This window comes from Rhyacophila brunnea, unplaced genomic scaffold, assembly GCF_057557595.1.
Source record: "Rhyacophila brunnea isolate RB1 unplaced genomic scaffold, BYU_Rbru_1.0 scaffold_10, whole genome shotgun sequence".
Taxonomy (NCBI): Eukaryota; Metazoa; Arthropoda; class Insecta; order Trichoptera; family Rhyacophilidae; genus Rhyacophila; species Rhyacophila brunnea.
Genome location: NW_028232752.1, coordinates 38,988,119 through 39,010,960, shown reverse-complemented (window position 1 = coordinate 39,010,960; position 22,842 = coordinate 38,988,119). Strand labels below are relative to the sequence as shown.

General features: G+C 33.2%; 1 protein-coding gene across 1 annotated transcript in view; it reads right to left on the bottom strand.

Moving 5' to 3' along the window:
- Positions 1–22,842, bottom strand: part of LOC147079189 (uncharacterized) — a 174,168-nt gene that overhangs the window by 49,320 nt on the left and 102,006 nt on the right. The window contains exon 2 of the mRNA XM_085954066.1: positions 16,936–17,055. Coding sequence (XP_085810192.1) covers positions 16,936–17,038 — 103 coding nt within the window. The 5' untranslated portion in view covers positions 17,039–17,055. The remainder of the gene's footprint in view (positions 1–16,935; positions 17,056–22,842) is intronic.

The following is a 22,842-nucleotide window of genomic DNA, read 5'->3' as shown; positions in this document are numbered from 1 at the left end:
GTTTTCATCATCATCGACTGGAGTCAATTCAGCGCTGAATAACGGATTCACCACTGCACTAATACCTCTTCTCGGTTCTTAGTTATTTGCTGCCACGTACTCCCATCAAACTTGACGAGTTCGTCGATCCAGCGTATTTTAGAGCAATGATTTGAGCTACCCCATCTCCATCCGCCATGTATATGCAGTCACGATGTGTGCACGGTCGTTTTTCATGATGCTGTAAATGACGTATCAGAATGAAAAATTTTTATGATACACTTCCTAGTCCTGAAACAAAACTCCACGGGACTGGTGTAGCAACCATGCACATTAGTGCTTAAAAAAGGGTTTAGAAAATAAAAAAAAATTATTTCACTTGCATTTGTCTTTAGCGACATGAAATATCCTCTGTGCTCCGCTAATTAAAGCGCTTCTTACTCTAGATAATGCATTTATTCTAGGGTTCCATACACTGGAGGCATAACCGGCAATTTCAAAAAATATTGGGCAGTATGCGACTTTAAGGAGCCTATAACTAAATCCCCAATTCTCCCCCACCATTCTGGCCATCTTTTGATAGGCTATCTTAGTCTTCGAGGCGGCCGTCTTGGCATGTTCGATAAAAGACAAACCACATCGTCGGCAATGGCCTTTGTGTACAACTGCATGAATGAATTTGTCCAGCGGTTGCCCATTCGCCGAGTGACGTATCTATTTCATTGCCATTTCACCAGCCTAACGACCCCTATCGTGTTGCGTGATCTTGCCTCATCCTTATTCAGTGGTTTTTGTAGTCTTTCCGCGTAGATTTATATAAAATTCATCATCCATTTTACGGTACAATGTATTTTCTCAGTGCTTGCATGGAAAAGTACAATATTTGTATGACATGCATTTTAGTCAACGTTGATAATGGCTGTCTTTTTATAACTTTTCAAGATGTAATATTGCAATTTAAGTGAAACAGTGTGGCAAAATGTGGAATTCGCAAAGAGTTCATGAAGCATTCCATATCGAATACAAAAATAGACGTTTCCATACTGTCTTTATTTTCTCTTTGTTATTTAGGAAAGTAGGTCGACTGCTTACTTATTATATTTCTATCCGATCTATACCAACCACGAAGAATCTATTGGCATTCAGATCAATAGAAATGATAGGATCAATAACAATAACTAAACGTTTATCAGCGTAAACTTAACGGCATGGGTAAATACAAGGGTAAATAGTGAAATCCACGACCACTTCCTGAGCTGGCACCATGACCTTTCGTGTTTGCTATTGTCATAGGTAAATGAATCATAAAAGAAACTGCATCTGTAATATTTCTTATCCATACGAAACCGGAACCGCTTTCACCGGATTTGATTTTTATCCATTGTTTCTACTCATGTGGTTAATTTACTGGATTTAGGCAGTAATCTCATATACAAAAGTGCCAATTTGTATTTCAAGGTAGTTGAAAGTAAAACGTTAATAGCCGGATTTTTTTTATAAAATTTGAGTGTCTTTAATTAAATTTACATATAGATTTTCATATATTATATGTATTTCTACGATATTTTTTAAATTATACTTTTTATTGTAATGTATCATGCTATTATAAAATAAAATATATATTTGTTAGTTTCTCGTGATATAGGAAAGGTCAGCGATGCTATTATGTGACTAAAATAAAGTAGATGTCCACATACACTTATATAATAATATGAACCTATTATGTGTAATTATTGTCAAAAAATTTAAATTTCCCATTTTAAATAAATTATAGCGTAATTGCAAATGAAATTACTGTAATTCTAAATGAAATTACTGCTTTTAAAACCATTGTCCAACTATTGATTTCTTATGGGCATCTGGCAAATAATACGATAGATTTAAATTAAATCAATTTATTGATAATTTATATTACGTTAAGGTATTTTTCTATAACTACGTATTTAAATTAATAAAAAGATTTTTAATTCACAAATACCTAAACAGGGAATTAAATAATATTGTATCAGTGATATTTTAATTAGAAGTAGTAGTTTTGATGTATAAATATCGGTACACCCAAGAAAATATATTCAATAATCATAAAAATATTTGTGTCTGAATTTTTTCTCGGTACGTAATAATTTTTTAAAATACTAGATGCCTCCAGGATATTGATGTTTAAAATTAAATATGGTTAAAAAAACAGAAAATGTTTGTAATTGTTATTAATAACATCATTGAATACTATTACACAAAATTAATTATTATATTTTGGTATCTACTCATATTTGATAAAAACTTATTAGGTATGTAAACAACACACGTATAGTAAAATATTTATACACATGAATGTCTGTCTGAAACAATAAAAACATAATATGTGAAATTCATATAACAATTGATTTTCAAACCACCGTTATATGAATAAGACGTAACAAAATGATATTATTTAATAGGTACTCATTAATCTTTAGTTAGGCGTTTTTTTTATAAATTACACCAAGGATAATTAGTGAAAGAATTACAATTAACTTATTACCAGTATAACACAACATACGTCGCTAGTTCGCTAAACTGTAAATACAATATAAATCAGTTTATATTATTCGTGGCAATTATACTATCGACGTTTAAAATATTTTGTCTACTTGAATATGTTTTATAAACTAAGGTCAACGTTGTGTAATCGTTTAGTTCCGAGTCTTCATCATTTCTATACAGAATAATATTATGTCAAACAGACGTTGATCATAGTACAATGTGATATGAAATCTCCGACAAAAAATTGACTTTATTATGTATATTATATTTTTCTGTTTTAAAAACTTTTCTTTTCAAAAAACAAAAAAAATACCATTTCACCACATACTCGTTGAAATATACAAGAAAGATAATTTAAACATTTCATCTGTCTACCAAAAAAATAAATGTTTTTTAAAAGTTAATAATGATTTCTCTCCGACCAACTTCAGTGAAAAAAAAAACTTTTTTCTTGAAAAATAAAATGTTCAAAAATACAGGGAAGAGATGAAGCAAATTATTTTGCATTATCATGAAAATGTTCCAACCGACTTTTTATAAATTTTCAAGCGCGGGATATCGTCAAAGTACATTGCTATACCGCATACAAATGTAAATATTAAACCAAATACCAAGTGAAGCATTTTCATGATAATGATTTAAAAAAAATATATTTTTAGTTTTTATTTTAACAGACTATTCAAGTAACAGAGCATTAGATTGAGAATTTAAATTCATTGCCCGTAAAACAATATTATTGAATACGGCATACAATGAATAATATAACATGAAACCCGGATATTTTTTATGTAATTTTTCGATTAATCGGTACAATGATCACGACCCTCGTATTACAGTGCGTATGATACTGGCTTCTCATACCGGGGGTTCCGGATTCGATATTCAGTGTTATCATAATATTACATAATATTCTTTATTATTTTATCAAACCTAGGTCCATCTGTAATAGTTTTACTACTAACACACACTGCGATTGAGCCTCGTGGTTTGTTGTCACAAAACAATTATTTCTGAATTCCCTGCTTGTTGTATTGTTAAAAAATGGTGATATCTCCCCCAAAAATAATGGGACATGTGTTACCCTCTGTTTGTGACGGTAAGAAGGTACTATATTTAAATATGAAAAAATATGTTTTAAATAATGTAGTAAATAATATCTATTGACTTCTGTATCATTATTCGCGCTAAATGTCACGTAAATGCAAAACGCATTCAATATTGGTAAAATTTTTGAAAATTCAGATGGCTCTGTATTGCCCCTAATTAAGCCATAAACCAAAACTGCCGTTGAAGTCTTAATTTATGGCAACTGATCTTTGAATTTTTATCTTAATAATCGGTTTTCTGGTTATAATTAATATGTGTAAAAACAACGATGTGAAATCAGTTAAAATAAAAATTGCAAGAACGTTATATTAAAACAAAAAGAATTACCAACCCCTTTAGTAACATGAATTCCACCATACATTTTATAGTGGATTTTGTTTTTGATGTAACATTTTTTGCTACTTACATAAAATATAATGCCTTTTTAAACGAGATGTCTCGTCTCAGTTCAGTGAATGTATCAGTTGTTACAGCTAGCTGTCTGCTGTATACTTTTGCCACATTAAAGAATAACCCGCCACGTGAGAATGCGGCATATCGACCGTGAACCACTAATATCTCTTAACTCGCATTTATATTTCTTTTAACAAAATCTGAAACATGAGGAAAATGGCATACAAAATATTTTCTGTACCATATATTAATCCTAGTATTAACAAAATCATATTATTTATTCTTTTGATTAAAGCGTAAGTTGTTTTAAAGTACATACAGAGCTTATGTATCAATGTGAAACGCGAACGAAAATCCTAAAATTAGGAGTATCAGTATTGCAATGTGCTACAGAAAGAGTCATGTTAGCCATAACACAAAAAGGAACATAGGAAACCAATGAGCAAGGAGGTATAAAAGTATACCTACCTATGTAGTGTGATGTAAATTGCAAAGATGATGAATCGGTGAGTAAATGAAGTGAATTAATAGATTCGTACCGCCCTAAAACAGCGATTTTCAAACTGGATTGACTACTATTGAAAAGAAAAAAAAATGATAGAATTTTTCATTGAAACAAAAATTTCAGATGGAATCCATTGTTCAATTTTAGTTGAATCGAAGTGAATAATATAATACTTTGTCAAGAAAAGTAATGCTGCTATTCGTATTATCATGTTTTTTGAAACGGAATTTTCTGAATTACATAGCTGCAATTATTGATAAACTTTGTGCTAAACAAGCACATCCATCCCATTAAAAATCAATTTATTTAAAAATGAAAATATTAATATATATAATAAAACCTTGTTAGTATTCTGTCACTTTTTTTCATTTTTTGTATTAATACATGTTTTACCATTTAAAAATATGTGTGTATTATTTTATCAAATAAGGAGAGAGACGCCATAATTATTTTTTTAAAGAGGGGTGCAGTAACATAGAGCTTAGAAACCACTAGGTACCCTAAAATATGCTGGATCGACGGTTTCTAATCATGTCTAGCAAAAATTCACATATGCATCTATTCAATCTATGTTAGATAAAGAGTTACCAACAACTCTTCTTAAGAATGTCTGGTAGTTTAACTTTAATCACATTTATGTTCCACTTAAGGACGAATATTGTAATTTACTATTTTTATTATTTCATTTAATAGATTTGAACTTTGTTGATAAAAATATATAAATATGTAAAGATGAAGGTAAAGATACACTTATACTATTATAAGGATCGCCTCCACGGTGTATTACGTATGTCAGATTTTGATAAGAATTGGTTAATGGTTATTTGAGTAACATCAAATAAACTTTCGCATAACCAATCAAGAGCACACTAAAGCCACTAAAGCCACTAAGCTATATTATTATACAATGATACTTTATCGTTAACAGTAGGATATATTATTATGCAACCGTGATATTAAAATGCTTTTGCATTATTGTTAGTTGTATATACATAATATATGTCAAAAACATTGAAGAATTTTTTTTAAAGAAATTTAAAAAAAAATCCTTTTTATGAGAAAGTATTCCTGAGAATTTTCTTTTGTTAACATATCACCGTCTGGAATGCATTCAGCCAACAGCGAACACTGAAAACGAAAACCTTTCAATTCTTTCAATCGTCACATTTTTCATAGATTCAACAATGCATATAATGCATGCTATTCATGATAGTATGTGTAGTATTATACGATACCTATCGAATGAGTCATAATATAAATTCACTTTGGTATTATTGAGATGGAAATGATGAGATAAAGATTTCCGATTGAGTCATACGATATCTAGATGGGGTGTAACAGTGTTCCATTGAATTTAGTATTAAGAATATCTCTGAAAGATGAGTGTATGCAATAATAGGGGACATGTTGAATCTTCGTAAAGTATTCAAATATATACACAGTGGTTGAGTTCGTGGAACTTTCAGAAGAAATGGGTAGGGATCTTATTATTTTGATAAAATTTTTCATTTTAATTTTATCACAGCGTTGTTTTGAATGTTTTGATTTTCTAAAAATATGTATACTTTATGATGGAACGACTCCACGATGGCCAAGCAGCTTACTCGTCGATTGATAAAGTCGTGGATCCTAGGTTTAAATCCTGGTTCTAGAAAATACACATATTGTTTTTCAATTTGTGTTTGGAGTCAGAGTATGGGTCTAATAAATAGATTGAGTAAGTGGCTAACATCCATTTCTCGCAAACACAAAAATCTATTAATACAAAGCTCCACTCTGTGGAGGTTTATATGATCGGATATGGTCAAAAAAAAGGTGACTTATATATAGAAATTATCATCTCCTATGATCTCAAATATACCATATTATAACATTCGTGTAATCACTGTGATCTTTCTAAAATTTTACAACGAACAATTCTATTTTATTACATCTAATAATAATAAAGATTGATTTATTGATGAAGTAGCTATGTAAGACATTTTAAACACTTGTAGAATGATTACAAATAATAATTTATTTGTTGCGTACAAAACGATACATAACAAGACGTGGCACAAAATCGTTTTGCAAAACGTTGTGACAGGGATACTTCGGATATTAAATTTGTACTTTGACAATTCTAATCTTGTTATGGCCAAAATAAATTGAAATTATCGACTAGACTGAGAGACTATTACGTCACGAATTTTTGACAACATTTGTCTATTTAATGGACTTCTCGAAGATTGAAACGATTTTTGCATCGAATTTTCATTACTATACATTTTGTGGTGTAATATATTATATAATAGGTATATATTGATATACTCCTCCCATAGGATGACGCTTTGTGCCACCAGAATATATTATGAAAAAGTAAAAAATATTTTTTTCGAAATTTTGCATTGAAGTTGCATGAAAGAACATTTTTATATGTATTTCGAATGAATTATCAAAAGTATCTCAACACCGTAGAAAACAATACGCCATTATGACGAGAAGCTTGTTGACCCAAGGCCACGTATGAAGTCCTCTTTTCGTTTTAGTTAAATGCAACAAATCTATCTGATGTATTTCGTATATGATAATCTATTTTTGTCATTGTTACCTATTAAGAACATAATTGCGGTTTTGTTTTTATTTATTTTAAAACATTTTTTTATGGATATGTGATTTAATTGGGTTGTTAATATTATATTAAATTCCATTGTTATGTATGTACCTATTAGTACCGTCATATTTGGTTTTATTATTAATTTTACTTCAAATCGAGCTGTTGAAAGAAGCAAATAAAAGCAGTTTATACAAAACATGAAGTAAAGTAGCAGAAATTTTGGTACTGTTCGGTTATACCGGAGGCAGCGGAAAACGCATTTTGAAAATAGCCGATAAACTGGATTATTTGTTAGGTTAACCTAACCAAACCTAACCTACCCTAACCTAACCTAACCCAACCTAACCGAACCTAAACTAACCCAAACTAACAAATAATCCAGTTTATCGGCTATTTTCAAAATGCGTTTTCCGCTGCCTCCGGTATAACCGAACAGTACCGAAATTTCTAGTAGAATAAACAATGCTTTTAGTGTGGTTAGTAGTACTGTATAGTACAATGGTGGCTCCAAAAAAAATATTACGGACGAGAGCCTTGAAAATTAAGTCGGCTGTGAGCGCTCTTCTTCAGCTGATAATGATCAACTAAAGGCTTCAGTTAAATAAAAACCACAACACAACAAGCCAACAATTCTGGACTACTAAAAAAGCTTGGAAAATAAGAAAAGCTCTACAGAATAATAAAAGACAAAAAGTTGAAGGCCATAAACCGCAGATATTTTCCTAGTAATCTAATATGAAAGCTTCTAGTAACTAAGTAGATCTGTTTAGCTTGCTTAGTTTCAAATCCATAGTATTTTTTAACAATAAAAAAGAATAAAGGGTGTAGGATACATGATACAATTTACTATAACCATGCCAGAGCCAAAATATAAAGCACAAATGCAAGTTTTCATTGTCCCAAATTTTAATAGAATGTATTGTGATTGCATTAGTACCTGTATACCGAATTTTAAGACAGAAAAACGTTACATATATAAGCTTACCTATGTTTTATATTATATATTACTATAGTGGATATTAGAATGTTTATATTGCGTACATTGTTTTGTATAAAAAGCAAGAATTATCTTTACAGTATGTAGGTTGCGAACAAAATTGTTTATTGGTTTAGTAAATAATAATAAAACAATAAATGCCATATACACGTTATAGTTTTCCAATTTGTTTTCTTTTCATTATTAAAGAGATTTTCTAGAGATATATCAAAAATTTCATTAAAATCTACGAAAAAAGTTAGCGTACAGAAGGTCGAGAAATAGAAAAATACTGGTAAAATGAAAAAAGTAGTAACTTCTAATTAGATAATTCAGTAATCTTGACTAGTCCATCTTTCAGTTAAGACTATAATATACTTTAACTTGTTTATATCTTTTCAAAAAATGATGCTCAACAATATATTTCCAATTTTGACCGAAATCAATTATTGTTACGTACGCATCATACCCAGAGAATAAAATTGACCGCGCTGATAGATTCACAATCTTACTCAAAAAATAAACTTACTCGCTTTTATATTGAAAAAAATAAACTCAGTGTGCATTTATCACTCTGTTTCGCACTATATAATGCAGGTGTAGTCAACCTTTTTATAGCAACCGCCCAGTTTTATATTTCTGTTAGTAGTAAAAATTTCTAACCACCCACCGGTTCCACAGTAGGTAATGGTAATTTATAAAGTAGGGAAGTAACTTTACTTAATAAAAATTATAAAGCAGTTACAGCAAGTTAATGCATATAATAATAATTACTTACCAAATCTAATTACTTTATGTCAGACATTCGCTAAGTTTGGCTGAATAAATCTTTATAAAACAACTTACTGTAGTTAAATCGATATTTGTATTTATACTTTGCATACATAGAAGCACGAAGTCTGGTGAAATTACATTTAATTAATTATACTTAATTAATTAAATTATTAATGAGATACCTGAGGCTGATGCTGCGAAACTAAATACTGGATATCAGGCACAATTTGTATGACAAACAGACGAAGGTCTCTTCTTTCGGAAATATTCAAGCGGTTTCTTTCTTTGGTCATAATATGAAATAATATTTTAATATTTTATGAAAACATAATGAAAATGTTTTTAAAACCCCTACCGCTCACCATGAAAGCTGGAACACCCACTAGTGGGCGGTAGGGACTAGGTTGACTACCCCTGATATAATGTTTAATAATAGGAATTTCAGTGTTTTTAAATTTAACGAGCGGAGTTTCTTCTTTATGCATAATTCAACAACCATAAAATAATTAGCGAATCAAAATAAAACATGGTTTTTCGAGCGCACCGGGAAATTTTTAGTAAAACGGTTCACATGTCATATTACATAATAATTTTGATGACATCTCACTTAGTCGGCTCGCACATCACAATTCGCCTTGTGTGCCTAACGGCCATAAATCAAAAGTTGACAAAATTTCGACGAATGTTGCATCGTACATCCTCGCACATCTGCCCAGCGGCAAACGTCAAAGACGAAAAAAGAGAAGTCTCTCGTCTGCCATTTTTATTGTGTTGATTGTATGAACAAACGTCAAACGCGGCGGCGTGAGCGATCAATGACATTGTAGACAGAGACAAAGACAGAAATGACCGATGGCCGCCAGCTGTGCGCTTGCGCGGAGGCGACATTCCCGAGATCGACATGCACGCTTTGGCCATTGCAACTAGACGAATGTCGCAGGGTCGCAGAGTTGCAGTTGCATCGGCCAATCTGCGAAGGTCCATTTGATAACGTTTGTTTCTTGGTTTACGATGACGTCACATCGACGAATTCGTCGTAAGACGCATGCGGCGAGTTCTGATGTGCGAGCCCTCTTACTATTATTTAATGTTACGTTGGTAAATTAGCGTACTATCAAAAATCATTCATATAATATCTCTCCTGAAAAGCTGCCATTTTGAAGTAGCTATATTTATCCTTTCACAGACAGAAATACGTCTCGCCAGAATTTCATGGGACGTTTTAATTGATGATTATTTTACTTAATTCGTCACTATTCAAATACTCATCCCGAAATGAGAATTTAGCGTCCACATGGCCATTTGTAAGTAGGTCTCTACCATTCGCCCCATCCCCTTACACTCGTCAATGCTATTTCTATCGTCAAACCGATTTTCCGAGGATTATTTTTGGATTAGCCTAGTTTTGATTACCCTGACGGATGAAGTGTTTACAGCTTTAAGCGAAAACTGTCACCATTGCTAAATTAAACTATTTTTGAAAATAATCTTTGAAAGATGATTTATCTGATCTCAAAACATCAATGGCATTCATAAACAATAAATTCCAAGAACAGGAAAAAAAAATTCAATTATTTGACGAAAAAATCAAACACATGGATAAACTCGAAAATAACATCACCCAACTTAAAGATACAGTCGACACGCTGCAAACACGCCTCGACAACATCGAAAAGTGGGACCGTCTTGAAAGTGTAGAAATTCTTGGAGTGCCCGAAGGAAAGTCAGAGGACCTCTCTGCCATCATCAGTAAACTGGGTAACGAGGTAGGAGTCAAAATTAGTGCCAGCGATATAGTTTTCGCGACGAGGGTGGCCCAACGCTCACCGACCCCCAGCAGGCCGAAACCTATTGTAGCGAAACTAGCCCGCAGGCAGCTGAAAACTGATCTTATCTCTGGCATGCGCAGATTGGCCTCTCAAAAAGGTGGTTGCCAATCATCAGCTCTAAACATTCTAGGCCCATCGTTCCCGGTGTACGTGAACGAGCACCTCACGCAAAAAACTAAGGCTCTAAAGACCTGGGGTTCCGTTTTACTTGGGTGCGAAACGGAAAAATATTCGTGAGGAAGCTGGAAACGTCTCCAGCTATCCTCATAAATTCGGAGGGGGACCTAGAAAAGCTGGCCAAAGGATAACGGCGATATTATGGACATGGATTTTTTTTTCACTTATAATATTCATTTATGTTTTCTGTTTTCTTCATATTACGTTTCACAAAACACACACATTAACACTACGATGTTATTACCCATTTAGTAAATATACCATTATAGATATTATCGTAAGCAACTTAGTGTCACTAATTATTATCTTTACATCGAATACTTATAATCCAATTAGTCACCTACGTTACGTACAATGCTTTTTGATAATCTACTTTGAGCACTGTAATACTTATAATATACACAATTATCATCGGAATCTAAATCATTTATTTACTGGCACTAATTTGCTAATAAATAAAAATAATAAACTATTTATGGCATACCCTTATACTTTTGGCCTAAACACATTCAATAAGACTTTTGTAAAATATGCCTAATCTTATTATATATTATCAAAACACACGTGGACTTCGCTCGAAAACTAACGAATTTTCCAGTAACGTTATGAGTAACGCCTACGACATCATAGGTGTCACTGAAAGTTGGTTGCAACCAGATATCTTTGATGCCGAAATCACTGACAACAGGTACGATGTGTTCCGCTGCGACCGTAGCTTCACTAACTCTGAAAAATCCAAGGGCGGTGGTGTTTTTCTGTGCACCATGCGTACCCTCAACGCTGTTCGTCAATGTTCCTGGCAACCTGAGAACATTGAATGTATTTGGGTAACTATTACCTCCAAATCACTCGGAACTCCTTACAACCTTCACGTCGCATGCGTATACATCCCAGGGGGGACCTCTTACCACTCACAAAAATTATCTATCTTTTTTCAATCGATCTGCAGACTGACTGTAGAATATGCTGCTGATCGTTTCCTCATCATCGGTGACTTTAATATACCCTCTTTATCTTGGACGAAACATATTCACTCACAATATTTCTCGCCATCTCAAACAAATAACTTTACAGAATCTCTGGTTGTCGACAGTATTTCGCTAGCTGGACTCAACCAATATAACGGTCAAACTAATATCCAAAATCGAGCCTTAGACCTAGTTTTGTCAAACAATGACGTAATAGTGCGTCACTCAAATGACCCATTAGTCCCAGAGGATACATATCATCCAGCTCTCGAGATCGATCTTCCTTATACTGTGCTAACTCCCGGAATTAAGTTAAATCAAAAACAAACACTCGCATTTAGACGGGGCGACTATGCATCCATTAATAACTATTTATCTTCTGTCAACTGGTCTCAATGTCTTAGCACACCTCACATTGATGACGCCGTAGAACGTTTTTATAACATTCTCAACAAAAGTATCGAGCTACATATTCCTAAAAAAGCTACAAAAAATTCAGCATTTCCTCGATGGTATTCGACACCTCTTATCAAAATTATTAAAGAAAAGGACAAGTACCATAAAAAATGGAAAACTCATGGTGACTATCTAGATTATGAATCTTTTAGTATATTACGGAAAAGGCAAAAGAAATTGCAGACAGAGTGCTATAAAAATTTCATCACAATATCCGAACGCTCCATTAAGTCCCACCCTAAATATTTTTGGACCTTCGTCAAAAACAAGCGAAAATTTCATACAATCCCCAAAAACATCCATTACAACGGCGTCACTGCTTCAGATGACATTGAAGTCACCGAATTATTTTCTACATATTTCTTGACAACTTTCAATTCTGATCCCAATCTAGATCCATGCCTATCCAGCATCAACTCAAAAAACAACATCGCCGCGACGTCAAATATAATCATCACCGAAAACATCGTCCTGAAATACCTTAAAACCATTGATGTAAGCAAAGGCACAGGAAGCGATAATATTCCCCCAGTTTACCTAATCAACTGCGCAGATGAGCTTGGATACCCCTTATCTATAATCTTCAAAAAATCTCTCCGAGACGGTACATTTCCGCACAAGTGGAAAGAAGCGTTTGTGATCCCAATTTTCAAAAACGGCTCCACTTCGAGAGCAGAAAACTACAGACCAATCTCGATACTATCAGTACTCAGTAAACTTTTCGAACGTATAGTATATGATCAACTTTACCCTGCTATATGTAAAAACATTAGCGAAAAACAACACGGTTTCATGCAACGCAGGTCGGTGGTAACAAATCTTGCTATATTCTCTAGTTATCTTCTTAATTCCATGGATAAAAAATCGCAAGTAGATACCATCTACACCGATTTTTCTAAGGCCTTTGATAGAGTTAATCATACTATCCTGATCCAGAAACTAGAACTACTTGGTATTCACGGAGATCTACTCCGCTGGCTTACTTCATACATTCACAACCGATGCCAAGCCGTAGTTATTGGTGGACACCGCTCAAACTTTATCTCTATTCCCTCAGGCGTTCCCCAGGGTTCTCATCTGGGGCCACTTTTATTCAACTCATATATCAATGACATTGGCAAGTGTTTTCAACACGCAAACTATATTTTATATGCAGACGATCTAAAGCTATACACGGAGGTGAATAGCCTTGCTGACTGCCATAGACTGCAAGAAGACATAGAACGCCTAACATCATATTGTGTCCAGAATCTCCTTACTCTAAATGCTTCCAAGTGTCAATCTATTTATTTTACAAGAAACCGTACACCAATAAAATTTCAGTATGAAATTAATTCCGCGCCAATCCCATTCACTCCGGTAGTCAGAGACCTGGGTGTCCTATTGGATATAAAACTAAACTTTAATGCTCATATTGATCACATTGCACAAAAATCCTCAAAAGCATTAGGTTTTGTTTTGCGTACAGGTAAGCCATTTACCAACACACACGTCATAAAACTACTTTATTTCTCCTACGTACGCAGCATCTTAGAGTTTGCTTCTACTATTTGGTCACCCACCTATAAATCACAAAAAATCAGACTTGAAAAAGTACAAAAACGATTCATCAAGCACCTAAGATATCACAAATCATCACCTCCAACCCAAGTAACACAACATAATTCCACCAGCACACATAACTACAACATCAACTCCCTGGAATCACGACGCACTGTCCACGACATTAAATTCCTACACCAAATCATACATAACGCCATTGACTCGATCGAAATAGTGCAGTCCAGCATATGTTTAAATGTACCCCAGAAACGCACGCGCTCTCAAAAATTATTCCATATACCTAAACACAACACTAACTACGCTAGTAATGCTGTATTCGTTAGAATAATGACTACGTACAATAATTTTTTCAGCGATACAGACATTTTACACCTAACATTTGACACATTCACAAAAACAATTTGTGAAAAAACATACAAAACTAACTTCACACTACCGCAATAAATACCAAAGCCTACTCCCACGCACTCTCACCCATATATACACACGCACGTAAACACATACCTTATATTATATACTTATTTTAAAGTTGTTTCTTCTATCTCACTTTGTTTTAGTTTAATATAAATGTAATAATAAATGTGGAAACCCATTATTGGTCCTTGTATATTATGTAAAAAGTTGTAATATGTACTTTCAATGTCGACTGTGAGGTTTCCCAAATAAAATAAAATAAAATAAATAAATAAAATATACATAGAAAAAAAAGTTAGAATTAGTGGTATTCGAACACATAATTCACTATTCAGCCGAGTGCTCATATCCATTAAGCTATTGATCCGTCTATGATTCATACAAATAATTGCTAATAACTACGTTATCTGAGATATTTAAAATAAGAAAGGCTACTACTACTTAGCTTTGTAATCTAAATAAAGGTATTGTAACTGATTTAATATAACATTATAATGTAATTCTATAATTCTATCTCAAAACAAAGTTGAAAACTATATTATATTAACACAATTTCATTACCACTTTTAAATAACGCGTTAATTATATCTAATGGCCAACGACTCCAAACGCGCCAGTCGCGGTGTTAGTTTTAAATGAGTTAAGTATATATATCAAATAAAAATAACTATGTAATATAATTTTGTTTATTGGGGATATAGTAGAAACCCTCGAACTTCCATATTAGTTACAATCCATAAACTTAAACTCATTTTTTAAATCGTGTTTACCTTCCTTTTATATTCAGGGTTTGTAGGTAGGTATGTAATTTGTGGATAGCTCTTACATTGTAATGTTATTTTTTTGCTGCGTACTTTCATTGATTTTACGTCTACTCATACCGTGTTTAATTTTGCTAATTGTTTGTTTGAAACACGAAATTATGTACATTTTTTTGCGAATAGTCCACTGTTCTGTTTCTATGATCTGGCATTCTAATGTTTGTTTAATGGAAGTTTTCCAAGGTTGTTGAACGCGTACTATATTTTTTTATTAGGTAACTCTACCGTTGATACTGTCAACGGCTATTTCAACTATTTTATGTGTGTCTTGAAATGATGGTTGTAGCATTTATATTAAATTATGAATTTACAACAAAATGCAACAACTAAGTTAAAACGATTGATGCAATGAGCAAAAAATAGTCATTATTTATGACAAAAGCGTGTTAACGATGGTTTTTTTATTGTTTTACAATTAAAATGTACCTTAATTTTGATTTAAATTATTTCGATTTTCAAAGATTACCCTTAACTGATACTTTTGAAAATCTGATTTATAACCAAATATAACATAACAGCGGTTGCATACCTACGGTGCACCCGGAAATACTGTTTGTATCTACGCGAAATAATTGTGGAACCTCAACGTCGCTAAACGTCCCCAATATTTAAAAGGCACCAATGATAAGTAGTAGGGGAATAATGGAGAATTGACTAGTGAAATCTAATATTATGTTTCGACTTGTGGGTAGAAAAATTGGTTAGTTAAATCCAAAAAAAAATTTTTTTGGCACCTAACCATAAAAAGGTTCGCCAACCCTGCCGACTAATATTTTTTTTTATTCAAGATTTTTTTTGGATCATTATAAGAAATTGATACTGGACGCATCGGGTACCTACACACAAGTCAGTGTTCTTTCTAAGCTGATTGTAGTACAAAGGTGTAAAAAAATGGGTCTAGGATGATTCGGCGCGGGGACAACTGGGCGCCACGCAATCGAATGCAATTTGACAAAAATAAACGTTCGTGAATTATAGATACTTTTAAAACATATATTTAAATTATTCTATTATTATTTAATACTAGGTGAGAATTTAAATATGCACACGTAAATAATGATTTAATTGTGCATAATATGTTTAAGTTCCAACGAGAAGATAGTTCTTTTATTTTTATATAAAGTCTCAGGCATAATAATTCTCAATTCGCAATAAAAAACATTATGTTTAGAGCAAAATGAATTAAAACTATTAAGTAGGTAAGTAGGTATAAGCGTTGGACTATAAAGCCGTGGGTCCCAGGTTCGAATCCTAGGTCTGGCAAGTACACACATTGTTTTTCAATTTGTGTGTGTCAGGGTAAGGACCTAGTAGGTTGACCAAGTGGCTGACATCCATTTCTCGTAAAAAACAAAATCTGTCAATACAAACCTCCACTCTGTGGAGGCCCATATGATCCTATCAGGATCGGACATGGTCGAAAAAAAAAAAAAAAAAAAAAAAAAAAGATAGAAACTGATTAAAATTTCTCGTCTACTTTCTGTATAAAATCGTAACGAAGAACACACCCTCCACCACCCGCCGTGTCTGTACAGCCGTGGATTATGCACGGCCGCCTTCCACAGCGCTGTATTGCGCCAGAATGAATATTTAATTGCTCACATTTCATCCCGAACGGAGCCGCACGGGACCGATTATTTGCAACCATGCAGTCTATTTATTTCATTTGACAATGCGACGTCCAGTCGTCCTGTCGCCGAGTTTTCCCATTCCCAAAAAAATATAGTAATAACTAAGTTGAGCAGTATCCTACAAGAAAATCATGTTTGTCAATTATTGACTGGTAATGTAAAAGGCTGTGGAACCACCTTAGATTGTCAGGATTCAGAGAAATTATGTTTTGTATGTACTCACCGTGGTCTGTTGGAGTTTGAGGAATCGCTGCAGGTGCCACAAAGCTCCGCTGAGTGCTTATGACTCCAATTAACAGCAGACACAATACCATAGAATGACCCATGGTGTTAAGTTGTTTACCTGTAACAGAGAAATGCTACGAATCAGTACGTTTTCTATACACAATAGAGATAATATATAGACATTTTATAAAAATATTATCGTATCGGATATCAAACCCTGCAGTTCACTATTTAAATGATAAAAGAGAAAAAACTGACCATCCACGATAACATGAGAAAAATTTTGTTTTTACAGTCAAAGTTTTGATAGGAGAATAATTTTCAGAATAATCATGAATGTGAGATCAATAACAGTATAAGTAAATACTTGGTAAAAATAACAATCTTTGACCTACCGAAATGGATCGGGACAAAAATGGTGATATATTATTATTATATAATATACCAAATAGGTAGGTACTGTGTGTGTTAAAGTAGATTGTGGCGTGCTACTAATCGATCAAAGTTTTTTTTTTAATTGTCGAATATGTCATCGTTGTTTCGACGTAAGGATTTTTTAGAATTTTATGAATGATTTATGTAATCAGCAAAAATACTGTACCATATATTATTATGTCGATTATATAATGGAGATAAATTGTACTATACTATAATAATATCTTCGGCCTTATCTGCCCCTTAGTTGGAGCATATGGACACTACGCGGCGCCTCCGAGAATTCCTGTCGCTCGCCAGTCTTTTTACTTCGTTCCAGGTCAGACCAGCATCTCGTAAATCCGCCGTATACACTATATCGATAGTATTTAGCGGCTTTCCAGGACGCCTGAATCCAGTCGGTTTGAAAAACAGGCAAGCCAGGTTGAGCTTCTCTTCTGGCATCCGCAGCACGTGGCCGAGCCAGGTTCAACGTCGCCTCTTCACTCTCAGCATGAGAGAGGCTACTTGGTGGGTTCTCTTATCTCCTCGTTGCTCCTAAAGTCATACCATCGCACACCCAGTATCCGTTGCAAACATATGTTTTCGAAGCTCAGTATACGGTTGCTCTGAGCCTTCATAAGGTGCCATGATTCACTACCGTAAAGCAACACCGTCAGAATGCAAGCGTCGAATAGGCAGCATTTGGTTTTGACCGAGTACAATCGTGCAGCCATTCCCATTCAGATAGCGAGCTCTTTCTGCAAAATGCCATCTCCCGTGATGTGTACCCCCAGGTACTTGAAGCTGTCGACGCTCTCAATGTTTTTTCCGTCGCTAATCAGAAGGAAATCTGGATCAGGACAGGTGCAATTATACAAACCGTTGGTTTTCTTCGCGTTGATTTTAAAACCAATGCGAGATGAGTTGTTATGCAACCTGTCGATGGTTTTTTTTATTTATACCATAGAAACACTTTGGGCCCATGTTGGTCGCCAGCTATATTCAGTATTATTTAGAGTTCACAAAGATTTAATCAATAATAACAAAGAAAAATTCACGGTACGCGAAAACAGATTAACAAGATAAGATGACTCGCGCAACCAAATAACCAGATGAACTTGCCAAAGGATTAGTTCAGTTCAGGTAGATATCACATTTAACAACTAGATATTATCACACTCATCACTAAAAAATAATCTCGATAGTGTAAGGTGCTTAGTCTCAAAGTAGAGAACCTGTATGATCAAAAGGGTCAGAGTTAATCAGACTAAACTGACTGGCTGTAAGACTATGAGAGATCTGTGAGAGATATAAATTACGGAGTCAACATAGAGTTAAATCCCTATCTGTCTACATAGCGCTAGCGGTGTCCAGTCAATGAGCCGCGCCATCTATGAGTCTCCTTTCGAAGTCATGCCGCTATATTGTTACAATATTTGATTAACATAATATGTAATTATTTCAATATACAATATGGGAATATAAGTTTATTAGTAATATGAATACCATTACAGTCTTAATGGCTTTAAGTTTAAGCGAAGACAATTTTATTTTTTCATACGAATATCTATATAATCTGTTTAACAGCTTTTAAAATGAAACACTGTAATGCTTACTTATGAATTATTTATGAAGAAGTTGTTTAGTTTAATATACTCAAGGAATACAATTTAATGTTAATTATATTTTGCGCAAGAAAACTCTACAACTTACGAAACAGCTTAATTTATATTGCGGTGAACTGTTTTAGCATTTTATTACTATTGTAGATGTAAATTTTCTGACATGAAATTAGTTATGTAAACCATCCCCAAGTTAATTATAACTTAATGCACTTGACAGCTTATCTAACTGATCAGCTTTTAAAGTAAATACATGTTGTAAGAGAAACTTACCTCTGTCTGCTATTACGAGACATTATAATATTATATCACTAGATTTATAATTGCGGTATGAGTACATTATAAACGATGTGGGAGTATTTATTATAAATCATTAATTTTATTATAAATGCATGAAAAAAAGTAAATATGATTTCGCCATGTCAATCGGTCAGTTAACTATATCTTCATCCACTGTGTCATTTGTATAATAAAATATATCACTTAATTATCTTCTCTATTTGCTATATCGTATTTTACAATGGAAGCTATTCACTCTCTTTATATCTGTGTATAAAATTTAAATAAATTTTGTGGGAGTCGTGGTGGATGAAGAAGTCGGGATTTCAGTGGTTGCTTCGATGGATGGTGGAGCGAGTTTTATTTGCAGCGACTGTTTAAGTCGGTACAAGAGTATGTTTATATTACAGTAGCTATGTCACAATACTTATGATGATGTTCCGAGGTCCGAATCTCCGTAGAATGGGATGTTGTGAGGAGCGATACAGAGACTGAGATACTAACAGACCGGGAACTTAGTGACACGACTAATGAATTATGATTCGCTATTTATTGACGTACTCACAATCAAAAGAATATCTTGAAAATAAGATTTTTAGAAAATAATTATTATAATTATTAATTGTTGTTTTTATTTAATAAAACGCAATTTTTTTATTGTACTTATTCCACTTTAATTAATATATTAGGACCGGTTTCGTCCGCCTCAGTGGGACATTTTCAACTGAAACAAATATTTATTATACGACTAATTATTAAGTTAGCTACTCGTACTATAAATGGAGTTTGCGTCATCGGATATAGCTAACTATGTGGAAAATGGATATCGCGGACACAATTATTGCAATAATTGGCTATCTACTTAGTTTGCCATAATTGGACACTACGGGAAATGGATATTTAATATCGCCGATCAATGTGCTGACACGGATTAGGTTGTTTATCTCCATAAATTTCTAACACGTTTGTATTGCGCATGGTAGCTTATGCTTTAGCAAGTGCATGAATGACTAAGAATTTATAATCGAAAAGCAAAAATAATAAATAAATATAGAAAATCTTTAAGATCAAAAGATTTTACAGTATAATCCTACTAAATGTAATGCATGTTTTGATGTAATAAATCACTGTTTTTACAAGTGATACAATTATAATTATAATTATTTAAAAATAATAATTTGTTATTTTAGAATTTAAATAATAATTAATAACTTATTTACCCTCATAATAATATTTCAAACGACCACCCGCTCTATGTAATTTTTGCAACGGATGGGAATTGAAGGAAATGAGTAAGCCTCCTCGGCATGTTTTTGATTATTTAATTTTCAATCACTTTGCTTATTTGTTTCTAGTTTTAATGTTTATTTATTTAACAAAAAACATTGTGGGTATAATAAATGAAAATTCAGGATGTTCATAATGTGAGATTTAAAATAAAGAAAAGCTGGTTCTATTCAAACAAATTATAACAAATATTACCGTCACAAGAGAGAAGCAAAAAAATATATAATGTTATATTTAATAAAATAAAATTCCAAAAACAAAATACACAGCATATCATTGAATATGTCTATGTCTTTAGGGAGGGCATTGACTAATCTTGCACATTTCACCCCTCGCTAATGGTTCCCGATAAGCTTGTCATGGTTCTGACCTTCAATAGGTCATGTCTGCAACCACATATTATGTAGTTTTCAGGTGTATATAAATTATTTTTTTTAAGACGCCAGGGTTGGAAACCCTCCATTGTGAGAGCAGGCAAAAATGCCTCAAGAGTAGAAGTGTGCAAAGCAAGCATGCCATTTAGACAGGCACTCGAAAAATAATCGTTTGACTTATGATGGTAAGGAACATAGTTATATGTATGAATGAAATTTCTTCTGAACGCGATTTAAAATAAGCGAAATTTTGTAACGACTCGAGATAATAGACCCATGTTCATGAATACTACACACTAACGAGACGTAGAGCGTACGTATGACATTTGGATTCTTGAATGGTTTAGATTTTCGCATGATGAATCCTTGAAGGTTGCTTGTACGTAGAGCTGTAGAAGTTATATTATGTGAATGAATAGATGATGAAGAGTCAAAAATTATGCCAAGATCATTCGCCTCGGATTGACGCTTTAATGAAATTTTTGAGATCATATAATTATAATTAATTCAGTATTTTGGCCTAGATAAAGTAGGTAATGCAGAAAAATTTATCGATATTAAATTCAAGTTTATTCTTTATACTAACTGAAAATGATAATATTGAATAAGTATACAACACTGTTATTTTTTACGACTTGCATAATATATATATACACATATGAGTATAGTATGATATATGGTGACATATTATCTTCTGTCATACCAATGTATAATATAATAATACATCGTATAAAACCTCCACAAAGTACAACGTGGCATTAAAATACTTTTATAAGGTTTCTTTTCCACGAATTAGTGATTCTTCTTCCTAGAATAACACGTCGTAGACCAAAATAATCCAATCAAGTAACACTGATTTGCTTCACTTAATACTATAATTATAAAGTGACAGATGACCCTATATATATATTATATATCTACATATCTATAATCCTTTAAGTAGGTACGTAGTGTAAAGGTTTTGTTTGGATAACGTATACTTAATTAAAAATTAGCTTATTTAATTTAGTTCCTTATTTAAACCCACTGCACGGATTGAATAAGAATATAATGTAACAATAAACGTCTTACAATAAAGTTTAAATATTTTACCATATCTGATTCTAGTGGGAATATGTGAACACTATTTGTATATAATATATTATTATATAATTCCTTAACAGTTTGTTTTCCTGCCTGAACTATTTGTTTACCATTATCAGAGAAAAATAAAACGTAGGAAGAAGGGAATACAAGAAACATCAACATATTCTCACTAACGTCATTATTAATTCTGTGGTTTTTAAAATACGGTAAATAATGTAAATACACGTTGTATTGTATGGTGCTCTCTATATATGTATATGCTTTATATTATCATGAAGCAAGATTTCATTGAAAGGAATATATTGAGAAGGGTCATCGTAAAAGTATGTGAAGATTACACGAGGTAAAAAAGATAAAACTACAGACTGTCTGCGTCATACAGTGATCTTCACGTCGCATCGTCTCACTCCGTTGGGCAGGCCTTTGTTCAAGTATGAAAGTCACTCAACTACGGAACTGGTTTCTCTTTAACAGACAGGAAGGGAAATAAAGTGTCAGGACACCTAAGCTGAGGTGATTGGACTATGTCGAAAAAGACAACAGAATTCTTGAGGCTAAGGTAGTAGAGAGAGCTACCGCGGACGAAGGGGAGTGGGATGGTTTCTTGGAAAGGGTCGTGGTACATACTTGGTTGTACTATCGATATTGATAATGATGATATAACATATTATAGTCTATAATTTAAAAAAAAAGCTAAAACAGTTTTTCTTAAGCCTTTCCCTCAATACATTAGTCCGGTACTCCAAACGTGAGGTCGTCATAATATCATAATGCTCTTAATAAATAAGAAACCATCACTAACCATCATCATTTATGGCATTACAACCCTTGGCGTGTATT